This window comes from Halichoerus grypus, chromosome 6 (genome assembly GCF_964656455.1).
Source record: "Halichoerus grypus chromosome 6, mHalGry1.hap1.1, whole genome shotgun sequence".
NCBI lineage: Eukaryota > Metazoa > Chordata > Mammalia > Carnivora > Phocidae > Halichoerus > Halichoerus grypus.
In genome coordinates, this window is record NC_135717.1 from 118457868 (window position 1) to 118472664 (window position 14797).

Below are 14797 nucleotides of genomic sequence, written 5' to 3' on the forward strand. Positions count from 1 at the left end.
GATGTTCTTTTGCTGTAATTGGACAGTAATATATTTCTCTGGGCATTAGGGGTGGCCACTGGGGCAGGTGGCAGAGAAGTCTTGGAGACCAAGTTTGAGAGATTAAGCTGCTACTATCTAATACAGGCAATAAAAATAATTTTATAATGATGGTAGACCAGATCCCTGCCACTCCACTTGCCAAACATTTGTATGGAATCTGATCTGGGAAGGAATCCTGAATATCAGGATACCAAACAGCAGTTTGTTGAAACTGTCTGAAGGAAGGGAGTAAAGTACGTGGGTATTGGGAGTATCCATCACATGATAAGGCATTTGTCCAATGAAACAGCTCAAGAATCAAAAGTGATAAAGCAAGTCAATACTATACCATAAATTATATTATAAATCTGCTTTATTGCAATTAGAAGAGAGCAAAGAACAGAAAACATCACAGGGAAACAAACCCTGTTTATGACACACCTGGTTACTTGTGCTTTCATAACCATTGTGAGGGAGGACCTCAATATTTGAAAGATGGTGAATTCCTGGGCCAGTAAAAGCAAGAAGAAGTTGTCCTATTCTGGAGTAGGACCCCCGCAGTGACCTCCTGATGGTGAGTGATGGAAGCTCAGGTGGAGCACGTAGAGACAGTGAGGAGAAATGAAGGCACTCAGTAACTCTAGCTCAAACTCAGAAAGTAAGAGAAATCAGAGACAGGAGAAGAGAAGTAGCCTGAGAGAGGGCAATGCAGCTATCGACGGGGACAAAGTGGGACCAAGAGCCGATGGCAGGACTTAGTGCTGGTAGCTCTTCCTGCTGGAGGATGAGGTGGTGGTGTATTTGATGGTGGAGCTGCTTCCCCCAGAGGAGCTGAAGCCACCCCCCATGCCTCTGCCACTGCCGGAACTGAAGCCGGCTCCAAGGCCGTGGCCGCTGCCGTAGGAGTAGCCGCTGCCTCCGCCCAGGCCTGAGCCACCGCCCAGAGCGCTGGCACTGCCGTAGCCCCCGGCGCTGCCATAGCCGCCAGACGTGGTGGACTGCACCACAGCTGTGAAGGGGACAGGGACAGAGACACACAGGACACGGTGAGCTCACTCTGCCGGCCTCAGTCCAGTCAGAAGAGCACAAGGGCAAGGGAGGGAGGTGAGCAAAGGTACTTACAGATGTTGACTTGTCCAACGCCTTCCCCACTCAGCCTAGGAAGGGAGAAAACACAGGGAGCATGAGACCTCAGAGAGCTACCAGTGGACCAGAGTGGGAAGCGTCGATGCGAGGAGAGCCCATGGGGAAGCTGCCTTTGAAATGGTTCTGTGAGAGTAGCCATTATGGCCATAACTAGGGTGCCTCATGGCCTGACATCCTGAACATGGATCCAAGATGTTTGAGGGGCTTGTGTGAGTTCCCCACCTGCACTCCTCGCCCTCCAGCAGCTTCCTGTAGGTGGCGATCTCCACATCCAGGGCCAGTTTGACATTCATCAGCTCCTGGTACTCCTTCAGCAGCCGGGCCATGTCCTGCTTGGCCTTCTGCAGGGCGTCCTCCAGCTCAGCCAGCTTGTTCTTGGCATCCTTGAGGGCCATCTCCCCGCGCTGCTCAGCATCAGCGATGGCGGACTGCAGGTTGGCACACTAGAGGAGGAACACAGGAGAATGAACTTGGGATTCAGTCCTCCGGAGGAGACTACCCACACTTCTTCTTTCTAGTGAGGTAGAGTTCCAGTGCCCAGATATCATAGAAAGGGACTTCTGCCTCTTTTTGCCCAGTCTTTTTCTGTTCTGCACAAGTTAGCTTGTCTGGGACCCATATGAGAAAACTTGTGCCCTTTTTTAACCATCCTGCACTACACTGGACAAAATACCAGCAGATTTGGAAGAAATGGACCCACTCACTTCTTTTGAGTGCTGTCTCCAAAGCCAGACCAGGACCTTTTCTGAGGACCTCATGTGGATGCCACACTAACTTACACAAAATAAGGAGCATCCTCACTTAAGGAGACGAGTGTCCCATGGAGCTGTGGAGATCTTGCCTTCCTCACTCCTAAGGGATTCTAACACACTTGGGCAACACTGATCTTCACCCTGGATCCTTGCTCAACTTTCTTTTTCAGCTGAATCTTGAGCAGATTTGGGACAATCTTGCCCCCCTTCTGGCCTCCCCTTTTCTTTCCTGACTTGTTTCTTATGTTCCTAAACCAACCATTCTCCTTACATAATATCTTTTAAAAGCCCCAAGACTACCTTTTTACAGTCAGACTAACTGGGATTGTTCCTGTCACCTGATTGTATCATTCTGTAGTGTTGGCATCCGTGTGTCCTAACCTGTGGGAACTCACAAGGGTGGGAGCTACGTGTCCTCCTCTCTCTGCTGTTCCCTCAATTCCCAGCATTTCCCAAATGGTGGCTGATGACCACCTGGTGGTGTAGCAAGGAAAGGATGCTGTTACTCTCCAGAGCCCCCTACCATACCTGCTTCTTGACATGGTCGATCTCGGATCTCAGCCTCTGGATCATGCGGTTGATCTCAGCAATCTCCTGCTTGGTGTTGCGCAGGTCGTCCCCGTGTCTGCCTGCTGTGATTTGCAGCTCCTCATACTGGAATCCAGAGAGAGAGAGACAAGGCGGTGTATATGGGCTTTCACATGCTAATGGTGACTTGACTTCAGAACCAGGCATTTAACACACTTGGACCTGGTGGCTTCTCCCCAAGGGATTTTAGGGGAAAGTTGATGTGGCAAGGTCACTGGATACTGTACATTGATCACAGACCCTCTTTCTAAGGGACCACTGACTGCCTAGTTCAGTTGGGGACCAGCAATGTTCTGTATCCTGTTTCTGAGAGCCAGCATCAGGATGAAGACAAAAGCAAAGATCACTAGGTCCTAGTCTATGTAGCTGTTCTCCTGCACTTGGGTTCTTTGACTTATTGAACTTGGACATAAATTCTGTAATTGCCTGCTCTATGAGTGCAGGGTACACATCCTATGAGAAAACATCAGCTTCCTTGCAGCCGACTTCCCAGCAAAGTCTGTAGCCTTGCTGGTGTTCAGGTAGGGGACCAGACATTCCTGGGCAACTGTCAACTCAAGGCTCACCTTGCTCTGGTACCAGGACTCAGCCTCAGCCCGGCTCCTTTGAGCGATCTCCTCATATTGGGCTTTGACTTCAGCGATGATGCTGTCCAGGTCCAGGTTACGGTTGTTGTCCATGGACAGGACCACAGAAGTGTCAGAGACGTGGGTTTGCATCTGAGCGAGTTCCTGCAGAGCAGAAGATCATCAGATCATCTTCTCCTGTGGCATTCCAGAGGTATCCAACCCCAAGATCTTCCACCCTTTGCAGAGCCCCATCACAGCAAATAAAAGAAGAGTGGAGATGCTTACTGCGTCATACAAGGCTCTGGTGAAGTTGATCTCATCTGTGAGAGTGTCTACCTTGGCTTGCAGTTCAACCTTATTCATGTAGGCAGCATCCACATCCTGGGGAATAAGCCAACAACTTGGAGTGAGTCAGCTGAGCCCTCCTTCCCAGTCTGAACACCTTTTAGTCTCCCCATCTATTCCCCTCTGGATGTGTGCAAAGACCCAGAGTCCTCTCCCTCTACAAAGGAACACGATCCCCAGATCTTCATCAGCTCACCTTCTTCAGAGTCACAAATTCATTCTCTGCTGCTGTGCGCTTGTTGATTTCATCTTCATATCTAGAATTAGAACAGGGTAAGACACAATTGAGCCAGTGGTGAAGATGATACAGCAAGATCAGCCTGGGATCCCAACCTTCCATAAAACAGATATATCCAAATTGAGCTTTCCTGCCATTGAGCCACAAAAACGATTTTTTGGTGCTCCCTCAATTCCTCCTATCTTTTCTCTCCCCACCCACCTCTGTGGCCCATTTGTTCTTTGGGGGTTGTTTTTAGGTAATAATTGTGATTTTCATTTCCATGGGCCTGTTTCCCTATGGAACCATGCCCACCTCTAGACCTGGTCACCTGGTAGTCTTCAAGTGTGCGCTTCAGGGAACTGAACCCCTTTCTCTCCTTGAACTCACTTGTTCTTGAAGTCCTCCACTGTATCCTGCATGTTCCTCAGCTCTGAGTCCAGGCGGCCTCTCTCCCCCAGGATGCTGTCCAGCTGTCTCCTGAGGTTGTTGATGTACTGCTCAAACAAGGGCTCCAGGTTCTGCCTTACGGTCTTGGTACCCTGCTCCTGGAGCAGAGTCCACTTGGTGTCCAGGACCTTGTTCTGTTGCTCCAGGAACCGCACCTGGAGGAAGACAACAGGGTGGTTACTTGCCGGAGAAAGCAAAGGAGAAAGAGATAGGAGTTGTCAGGTGCCCAGGCGTGCCTGGGATGTCACCCAGCTCCTGGGCTACTACAGAGCATGTACAGAGGATCAGGCTGACAGTGTTGGGCTCCCAAACCTATTTCCTTCCCACCCCAGTGATCCTGCTGTGAAATTCTTCCATCGCCTATGAGGTTTTCTCACCGGCTAAGCTATGCAGCCTATCAGTGATGTTCAGCATTTCTTCTGTTTTCATTGAAAAGCACAATCACACATTTCCCTGTTACATTGCACAAAGTTCTTTTTAAATCATACCTCAGTTAAAGGCATATTAAATGTGCAGAATCTAATGATTAAGTCCAATTTAGTCAATGATTGGATTCCAATCACTAAAACTTCTGTTTTGGTACATGGTTCTCCTCTGCAACAAACGCTCTAATAGTCATGCTCTGGTTCTACACAGTTAGTATTTCTAGGGATATATAAACGTTTCATCCAGGCAGAAATCCCTTTCTTTTCTTTTTCTTTTCACTCTTTTCCTCATGCCCAGAGTCCTCGAGGAGAGTTCCACCGGCATTATTTTTTTAGTCTCTAGGAATCTTCAGAAGGTAAAGCTAACCCATTCCGTTCTCTGACTGCCTTATCTCGCTTCATGCTTATCAAAAGTCGAGTATTCTTCCCTGGCAGGGATGAAGGACACTTAAGAGACCCAGTGGTTTTAAATGATCTCCATCACCTCTGCCTGTTGTGGACATGGAGCCCAACTGGCATCCCAGGGGAGAGCTAGTCTCAGTCCCCTTCTGCCTCCCTCCTGAGTCTCCCCCTGGTAGGACATTTGTTGGTTGTCTAGTCTGGGGACTCTGAAATCCCAGTGGAGGCAGGTCTTCCTGGCTCACCTTGTCGATGAAGGAGGCGAACTTGTTGTTGAGGGTCTTGATCTGCTCCCGCTCCTCAGTCCTCACCCGCTGGATGGTGGGGTCGATTTGCAGGTTCAGAGGAGTGAGGAGATTCTGGTTGACGGTGACCTCTTGGATGCCTCCAGGGGGGCACACAGGGAAGCCAGAGCCCCCATAGCCACCAGCAAAGCCGGGTCCACCACCGAGCCCAAAGCCACCCCCAGCTGCACCACCAAAACCAAATCCACTTGCGGCTCCACCTCCATAGCCAAAGCCACCTCCAACTCTGCCCCCATATCCGCCACTGATGGCACAGCTGCCCCCTCCGATGGAGATCCTCTTGGAGCCACCCAGGCCATAGAGGCTCCTGCTGCCAAAGCCGGCTCCTCCACACACTCCACCGAAGCCACCACTGCCCCTGGAGCGGGACACGGAGACGCTGCTGAAGCCAGAGCGGCAGACCCCTGGGACTCTGGCTGAGCTGGCGCTAAAGCCACGGTGGCCGATGCTTTGGCTCCTCATGGTGGATTTGCTAGACATGGTTCCTGAAGAGGAGAAGACTGAAGAAAGTGTGAGAGGCTGGAGGGTAGAGCTGAGAGGAGCAAATCAGTGAGATGAGCCTCCCAAGAGCAGTTTATATATGGTAGAAATGGGTTGGGCTCCGTCCTGGAAGGTGAGCTTGCAGATTGGGAAGGGCTGATCTTTACAAATAGTGAGATCAGCCCCAGCCTCTTAAAGGTATGAAATGTGAAGATTGCTTCTTTGGCTTCCTTTAGTCATGGAGAAATTCTCCTGTCTTCTAGCCTTGATCATCCCAACACAATAAGGCTGGATATGTATTCACTGAAGTCATGAGTTAGTCATGTTCTCAAACAAAGAAGACAAGGAGCTGATCTGTGATAATTGTCCCTTCCTTCTGCTTACTCAGACACTCCTCTGTGTGCCCCCTTCCCACACAGGTTTTCACCTCTACCAGCACCACCCTTCCCATCAGGGTAGGACTGACTCTGAGTTCTTATAGGCATTTGCCCAAACGCCTGAGCAAGAAGTGGCCTGCAGTGTTTTTCACCGTGTTTGTACCTGTCCTTCTGGAGCTCCTGGCTGTTCTTCCTGGTGGCCTGTGCATGGAAATGGGGGCTATTTGGGGGACATAATCGTCTTTTGAAAAGCAAAGGGACAGAAGAGTTTTTACACTGTGCAGTCAGCATTTTCTCTCTGTCCTGTGTGATAAAGCTAGCCAATGGCAGTTTCCTGAGAGGACAGGAGACATCACCAAAGGCCACTCGCTGGAGACCTGACTTCTGCACCTCCCTCCTCAGTGCTTGCTTCCCACTGATCTGTTATTATGCAAAATTTTCTTTCCAACTGGCCTCCACAGACACCTTTTTCTCTCCTGGTTTGGAATGTTCACTTAGAACTTAAGGAATCTAAAATGAGTAGGACATAAATCACTGAGGAATTCACTGAATTTTTATTTTAACAGACTTTGACGCTTCTTAGGAATCAAGAAGCAGACACGTTAATGGGGTGTGTACAGAAAGTCGAGGGGCATATAGAAACAGTGAATCATAAAAATGTGCCCTTACATGTGTGATTATGTCACAAATAAATTCCAAATTTCTATTTCTAATCTCAGCACTTGAAATCTGAAATGGCTACACACCTCAGGGAAAGAGGGCTGTGAGTGAGTGTGGTGTTTGGCCTGGAGAGGAATGAGGTCCATTTTTCCCAGCCCACACATGAAGTCCTGAGCACCAGGAGCACTGAGAACAGTTACAGGCAGGCTGTTCTGTGAGACCACATGGGTAAATGGCAACCAGCGGAGGAAGGACAAACTTGCACATTAAGATGACCTGAGAAAAGCTCTTGTTACTATCTTAGAAATGTCCCATCTCTCCAGTGTTTTGGGGTGCCCAATATCCAGGAGGGCAGGTCATTTCCTGCCCAAAGGAGGTGCTCTCTAAGCATAGGGAAGAGATACCTTCTCAAGACAACAGAAACAGCTCCCTTCTTTCCACCCTGGTTGCACAATGACTGACCAAGAAATGTGCTTCCACCCAGTTCTGGGAAAGAAGTGTTCTTTCCCATGGCATGACTCTGCTCTGTTCTACTGTCTTGGGATAGAGGCTCTGAGTTTGGCTAGATGATGCAGGAGGGGTAGGAAGGGTTGGCGAGTGAGGTGGGAGCAGCACACATTTTCCCCAGTATTTGTATCTATAGCTGCTTTCATAGTGCAATGGTGGAGTTGGGTAGTTGCCACTGAGAGGGTACGGCTTGCAAAACCTAAATGGTTTACTATGTGGCCCTTTAAAGAAAATGTATGTCAACCCCTGGTTAAGAGCATGGGCTCTGGAGACAGAGTGCTCAGACTCATAACTAGGCTCATGTGTGTCTTTTTGAAAAGTATTCATTTTTACGGCTGTAAAGTGGGGGTGAAAATAATACCTGCCTCACAGTGTTGCGGGGATTGCCGGAAATAATGCAGAGGCCTTAGCATAGGACCTGCACGGAAGTGCTCCGTTAAGATGAGCTAATATCATTATTATAATGCAAGTAGGAAGAAGCTTGGGGGGGTTCAGGGATGCACGAGAATCCTCAGGAACTGGGACACAGGTGCAGCTGTGTGTGTGGCCGAGGGGGCGGGGATGGAAGAAATGATACCAACGCTGCAGGTTTGTGTCATATTGGTAAGGGCCTGGAAGCCAAACATGGGGCTTTGCACTTGCTCCCAGAAGCAGTACAGCGCCATGGAAGCCAGAAGAACAACAGAAGCAGAAGTATGATTTAAAGGCTTACTGGTGCTCTGAGCAGCAGGCCAGGCAAAATCTCTGCTTGGGGGCAGAGGCAGTTCCTTGCCTAAGTGGTTGGAGGGAAATTGTGGCCAGAGAGAAGGAGGATCTGTGTCTTTGGCAGGAGCCCAGCAGACTGCTCTCTCTGTCCTATGTGGAGTCAGGCTCCCCTGGGCCATCCTCTGCTGGGTTCTGCCCTTGGGGCGGTGCATGCAGGGACAGGCTGCTATCAACCAACCCAGGTGACCAGATCAGTGCCTCCTTTACTACTGATTTTATATCTTTTCCAGGGTGGGAGAAGACTCATCCCTGAATAAAAAGTGTGTAATTCTGTTGTAGCGAGAACCTCACATTCAACCAGTTAGCCGGTCAAAGGATGGTTTAACTTGAACATATTATCCACTTCCCAGCTTGGCATGTGCACCAAATAGCTCCAGCAATATGAAGTATTATGTTTCATTTCCTGACACATGTTTTTCTCCTATCAATAGATTTCTAAGACATTACATATTATTTTATATTCTATTCTCTCTAATATATATAAAGATGTATTTTTTCCCCAAAATTCTCATCACTACCTGCCAGGGAATGATGCCCTGGGAACCAATTCTGGTGACCCTGACCATGCGTGAGGTCAGCTAGGACCACAGGCTCTTACGACAGTGGAGGGGGAGTTAGAGAAGAGGGGCCGCATGGCAGGTCCACTTCTGATTTCACTCTTTTCTTGTCCCACCACCCTTAAAAGGTTAAGTTTGTACTTGATTCATTTGCCCTTGATTTTCTGTATCTTTGGCGGCAGGGAGGTGCCCTCTCTTCTATATTCCACTTTGACACTGCCGTCCTGGGCTAAGCTGTCCTTTTCCTCCTCTAGAGTCTAGTCTTCTGCCCCTCTGCTCCTGCTTCCACACTCAGGAGAGGGCTGTGCTCACAGGCAGTGGGGACCCACTGGATGGTCAGAAGAATTGATTTCTCCAATGAAATCTCCCCAGTGTTTCTGAATCATGTCCCATGGTGGTTATATTTTCCCAGAGGAGCAGGGTGGAGAAGGCCAGACCTTCATAACAAGATTCAAACAAAGGGTGATAGTTCAGGCAACTACGTGAGAGAAACTAAAAGCAAGCAACGTGAGTAAAGCCGATGACAGCCGGCCTCCTCCCCAGCAGGCTGCTGAACCCAGCCTCTTCCCTCTGCCAGGACAGCCTCCAATCAGTGCTGTTGTCTGATGGCTTTGGAATGAAGAAGGCCTTTGTTCCAGGGCCCGGGGGTTCACCTGTACTCCTTGCATTTTTTCCAGCATGGAGGAAGGCAGGAAGGAAGCCCAGAAGCCTGAGCCCATGCAAAGTCTGCCTCGAGAGGATTTGCCTTGTCTTTCTGCCTCCCTGGATGGAGCTGGCAGATGAGACTGAGGGATAGACTATTGTCATCATCCATCAAAAGTTTAAGACTAAGTGCCTAATCCTGCCAGCCCCAGTGCAGGATGCTGCTGTTCAGAGGGAATTCCACAGACCCAGTTCTGTCCCTTGGGAGCACCCACTGGAAGAAAAACACTTGCAGCCACTTGTGTCAAGACAGTAGCGCCCAAGTTGGAGTAGAAAGGCAGCCTTCTATGCTCCATAGAGCAGTGCAGGCAGTATGGAACCTTCCAGAACTGCATGACTTAGTAACTAAGGCTGTCGTGAACATATAGTATGCACTACACTGTAGAACTTCCCTTGTATTTCTCAATTTCCACACACACGGCCCATCCATTTTTGCAGAGAACACGGTGAAGGGGTCATATATCTGGACATGAAATCTGAGTGGCTTTACCCACAGATGTTGGACAATTCTGACAACTCCTGTCTTCCAGTGGGATGGGCTCGACCTCGTCCATAACAACTGGGGTGGAGGAGAGCCTAGTCAGACCTCCCCAGGGGCTGACAAAATCTCCAAAAGTTGCCGGTGGCCTGGTTTCTGTTTCTCTCCACAGCCTCCCTCGTGTCCCCGCCTCCTTTCTGCATCCTGCCTCCTCACCACTGAAGGGTCCCCTTACTAGCCTGTGTCATTAAAAAAAAATTGTATTTGGGTAAAAATACTCCAGCAACCCTCCAGGGAGATACACAAAGACCTGGTTTAAATACTGTAAGTGGTTGGATGAGATGCAGCCTATAGGACGATGTCTTACTACGTCTGCCTTCTGGTGTGACTCTCTTCATGTCAGTAAAGGGGGGAACATCTGGTTAATGATGGATACATTGGGTAACTCTCCCCAATTCGGGATGGTTTGCAGTAATTCCTACCCAAAAATGCATCTCAAAATCATCTGACTCTTAGTATGAATATCCTAGAGAGCAAACATGCCTCAAACGTGCTCCTCTGAGATTTCTTGGCATTTAATGGCAACTTCCATCTGTTAATCTTTTGTAATCTCACTTTAAGCCTGGGGTTGGGATTAGTGACAGATCTTCGATGATGTGATGTGGGCCAGGAGCAAACAGTCAAGAAAGAATTCTTGAGATGTTTTCGGTGCAAAAAAGTGCTTTTATTGTAGCATGGGAACAGGACCCGTGGGCAGAAGGAGCTGCACTGGGGTCGTGAGGAGTAGCTGATTATATCCCTTCTAGTTAGTGGGGGCTAAGGATAGCGGGAGTCTCTAAGAAATTTGGAAGCAAGGCTTTCAGGACCATGAGGGGCTAGCCACTGCTAAGATAAGGTTATTTACTACTGCCTAGTAAAACATCAGTCTTGAGACCCTTCAGCTGTGTATCAGTGGCACATATGCTCTGGAGGGTCATTGCCAAAATATCCTGGGGAGTGTTCGCAGCTACCAGGGAGAGTGACACTAACAAGAGCAAAGCTACAGGGGTAAAGCAATGAAGGAAGTCCTTGAAAGGGCTATAGGACTGTTGCAATCTGTACACCTCAGGAATTCTGCCTGGAGTTTGCAGCCAAGTCTGGCCCTTGCTTCCTTTTTCTCCCATCAGTCGGTCCTCTGGCACAAGTCTGGGAACTAATGTAGAGAAGAAGACCTCAGGGGGACCTGATAAATTTAACTTCTTTCCCATTTTCCTCTGCCCTTTCTTCAGCTGCTTCCAGGAAACAGCCTGGATTTTTCCAAACAGGCACAGAAGAATATTCGGTACCACTTCGAGCGTTTGGATCCAGTGGCGGAATCTGTTGACTGGGGATTCTAGACTCCATTCCCAGTTCCTTGCTTTCTTTCCCATCTCCACTATAGAAACTTGAAAAGTGAAACATTCTTTCTCTTAAAATTTTTAAGAAATTTATTAGATATAATTTATGTACAGTGAAATGCACAGATCTTAAGTGGGGAGTTCAATCAATTTTGACAAACTCATGTACTTCTGTAGCCCACACAATATCAAGATAGAGAACATTTCTATTACTCCAGGAAGTCTTGTTTCCTTTTCCTATAATCCCACTGCCTCCAGGCCATCACTGTTTTGAATTTTTCCACCCTGGATTAATGTGTTTATTTTAGAACTTTATATAAATGGAATCATACAGTATACACTTTAAAAATATATATTTATTAGTTATTATTTATATACATTTGTATATTTTTTTTTTTTTTTTTAAAGATTTTATTTATTTATTTGAGAGAGAGAGAATGAGAAAGAGCACATGAGACGGGGGAGGGTCAGAGGGAGAAGCAGACTCCCTGCCGAGCAGGGAGCCCGATGCGGGACTCGATCCCGGGACTCCAGGATCATGACCTGAGCCGAAGGCAGTCGCTCAACCAACTGAGCCACCCAGGCGCCCCTGTATATTATTTATATGTGTGTGTGTGTTTGGATTTTTTTACTCAGCAAAATATTTTTGAGATTCATCCAGATTGTTGTGATAGTTCATTGTTGATTGATAGTTCAGTCTCTTTTATTGCTGAGTGATGTGCCATGGTATGAATATATCACAGTTTATTTACCCATTCTGACTGATGGGTATTTCCAGTTTATTACCTACCATAAAATTGTTATGAACATACTTGTGAGGTTTTGTGTGGGCATATGTTTTCAGTTAACACAAATAAATACCGGGAAATAGAACTGTTGCTTCAAGAGTAAATGTATGACCAGCCCAGCCAGGGACATCTCACCTTACCATAAACACACACACACATACACACACACACACACACACACACACACAAAACAAATTTTAGTTTTCCGAAATGATTGTGCCATTTTTAAAAATCTTTAATTTTTAGAGCAGTTTTAGGTTCATAGCAAAATTGAGCAGAAAGTACAGAGAGTTCGCATATACTCCCTGACCCCTCACATACATAGCCTCCCTCACTATCAACATCCCTCACCAGAGCGGTGCATTAGTTACAGTTGATGAATCTATGCTGTTATAAACATCACGTGTAGGTTTTTGTATGGACATAAGTTTTCAGTTCATTTGGGTAAATACTGAGGAGTGTGATTGCCGGATAATATGGTAAGAGTATGTTTAGTATTGTAAGAAACCATCAAACTGTTTCCAACATGGCTGTACCATTTTGTATTCCCATTAACAAGGAATGGAGTTCTTGTTGCTCTATGTCCTCATCAGCATTTGGTGTTGTCAGAGTTTTGGATTTTCACTATTCTAAAAGGTGCACAGTGATATCTCATTGTTTTAACTTGCATGTCCCTAACGACATGTGATGTGGACATCTTTTCATGTGCTTATTTCCCATCTGTGTATCTTCTTTGGTCAGCTGTCTGTTAGGGTCTTTGACCTATTTTCTAATTGGGTTCTTCGTTTTCTTTTCTTTTCTTTTTTTTTAAGATTTATTTATTTATTTTCTGGGGGAGGGGCAGAGGGGGAGAGAGTGTCAAACAGACTCCACACCAAGCACAGAGCCTGACATGGGGCTCAATCCCACAACCCTGAGCTGAAACCAAGAATCTGAAGCTTAACTGACTGTACCACCCAAGTGCCCCTGGGTTGTTAGTTTTCTTATTGTTGAGTTTTAAGAGCTCTTTATATTTCAGACAACAGTCTTTTTATTGGATGTGTTTTTTTGCAAATACTTTCTCGCAGTCTGTGGCTTGTCTTCTCATTCTCTTGATAGTGCCTTTTGCAAAGCAGAAGTTTTTAATTTTAATGAATCCAACTTATTAATTCTTCCTTTCATGAATCGTGCCTTTGGTATTGTTTCTAAAAAGTCATTGCCAAACTCAAGGTCATCTAGGTTTTCTTCTATGTTGTCTTTTAGGGCTTATAGTTTTGCATTTTACATTAGGTTTATGATGCATTTTGAGTTAATTTTTGTGAAAGGTGTAAGGTCTGTGTTTAGATTCATTTTTTGCATGTGGATGTCTGGTTGTTCCAGCACCATTTGTTGAAAAGATTCCCTCTCCATTCTATTGCCTTTGTTCTTTTGTCAAAGACTTGTTGACTATATTTGTGTTAAGTCTACGTCTGGGCTCTCTATTCTATTCCATTGACCTATTGATCTATTCTTTCACCAATAACACACTGTCTTGATTACCATAGCATTAGAGTAAGTCTTAAAGTTGGGTAGTGTCAGTCCTTTGGCTTTGTTCTTCTCCTTCAATATTGTGTTAGCTATTCTGATTCTTTTGCCTCTCCATGCAAACTTTAGAATCAGTTTGTCAATATCCAAAAATAACTTGCTGTGATTTTGATTGAGATTTCATTGAATCTATAGATTAAGTTGGGGAAAAACTGACATCTTGACAATATTGAGTCTTCCTATTCATGAACATGGAATGTCTCTTCATTTATTTAGTCCTTTGATTTTGTTCATTAGAGTTTTATAGTTTTCCTCATATGGATCTTATACATATTTTGTTAGATTTATACCTAAGTAGGTCAGTTTGGGGACTGCTAATGTAAATGGAATTGGGTTTTTAATTTCAAATTTCAATTGTTCATTGATGGTATATAGCACAGCAATTGACTTTTATATATTAACTGCATATCCTGCAGCCTTTCTATAATCACTTATTAATTCCAGGATTATTTTAGGTTTTCTACATAGACAATTAAGTCTTCTGTGAACAAAGATAATTTCATTTCCTTCTTCCTGGTCTGTATACTTTTTATTTCCTTTTCTTGTCTTAATGCATTAGCTAGGAACTCCAGTGCAATATTGAAAAAGAGTGGTGAGAAGGAACATCCTTGCCTTGTTCCTGATCTTAGTGGGAAAGCTGCTAGTTTCTTGCCATTAACTGTGATGTTAGCTGTGGATTTTTTGTAGATGTTCTTTATCAAGATGAAGAAGTTACCCTCTATTTCTAGCTTGCTGAGAGTTTTCATCATAAATGGTATAGGATTCTGTCAAATGCTTTTTCTGCATCTACTGATAAAATTGTGTGATTTTTCTTCTATAGCCTGTTGATGTGATGGATTATAACCATTGATTTTTGGATGTTGGTCCAGCCTTATATATACCTAGAATAAATCCCACTTGGTCATGGTGTATAATTCTTTTCATACATTGTTGGATTCAATTTGTTAATATTTTTCTGAGGATTTTTGAATCCATATTTATGAGAGATTTTGGTTTATAGTTTTCCTTTCTTATAATGTCTTTCTCTGGTTTGGTATTAGGGCAATGCTGGCCTCATAGAATGAGTTAAGAAGTATTCTTTCTGCTTCTTTCTTCTAAATGACATTGTAGAGAATTGGTATAATTTCATCTTTAAGTGTTTCATAGAATTCACTAGTGAATCCTTCTGAGCCTGATGGTTTTTTTTTTTTTGAAGGCTATGAATTATTGATTTGGTTTTTTTAATAGATAGAGGCTTGTTGAGATTGTCTATTCTTATGTGAATTTTGGCAGGTTGTGTCTTTCAAGAAATTGGCCCATTTTATCTAGGTTATCAAATTTGTGGGCA

At 45.6% G+C, this 14797-nt stretch overlaps 1 protein-coding gene across 1 annotated transcript; it reads right to left on the reverse strand.

Moving 5' to 3' along the window:
• Positions 1 to 376: 376 nt before the first annotated feature.
• On the reverse strand, positions 377 to 5746 carry KRT6A (keratin 6A). The gene is made up of 9 exons (XM_036096413.2): positions 5158 to 5746; positions 4029 to 4243; positions 3618 to 3678; positions 3362 to 3457; positions 3074 to 3238; positions 2448 to 2573; positions 1390 to 1610; positions 1144 to 1178; positions 377 to 1030 (listed from the first exon to the last, which is right to left on the reverse strand). Exons 1-9 carry the CDS (start codon positions 5695 to 5697, stop codon positions 777 to 779), a joined length of 1713 nt encoding a protein of 570 aa, XP_035952306.1. The 5' UTR covers positions 5698 to 5746; the 3' UTR covers positions 377 to 776.
• Between the last annotated feature and the right edge of the window lie 9051 nt (positions 5747 to 14797).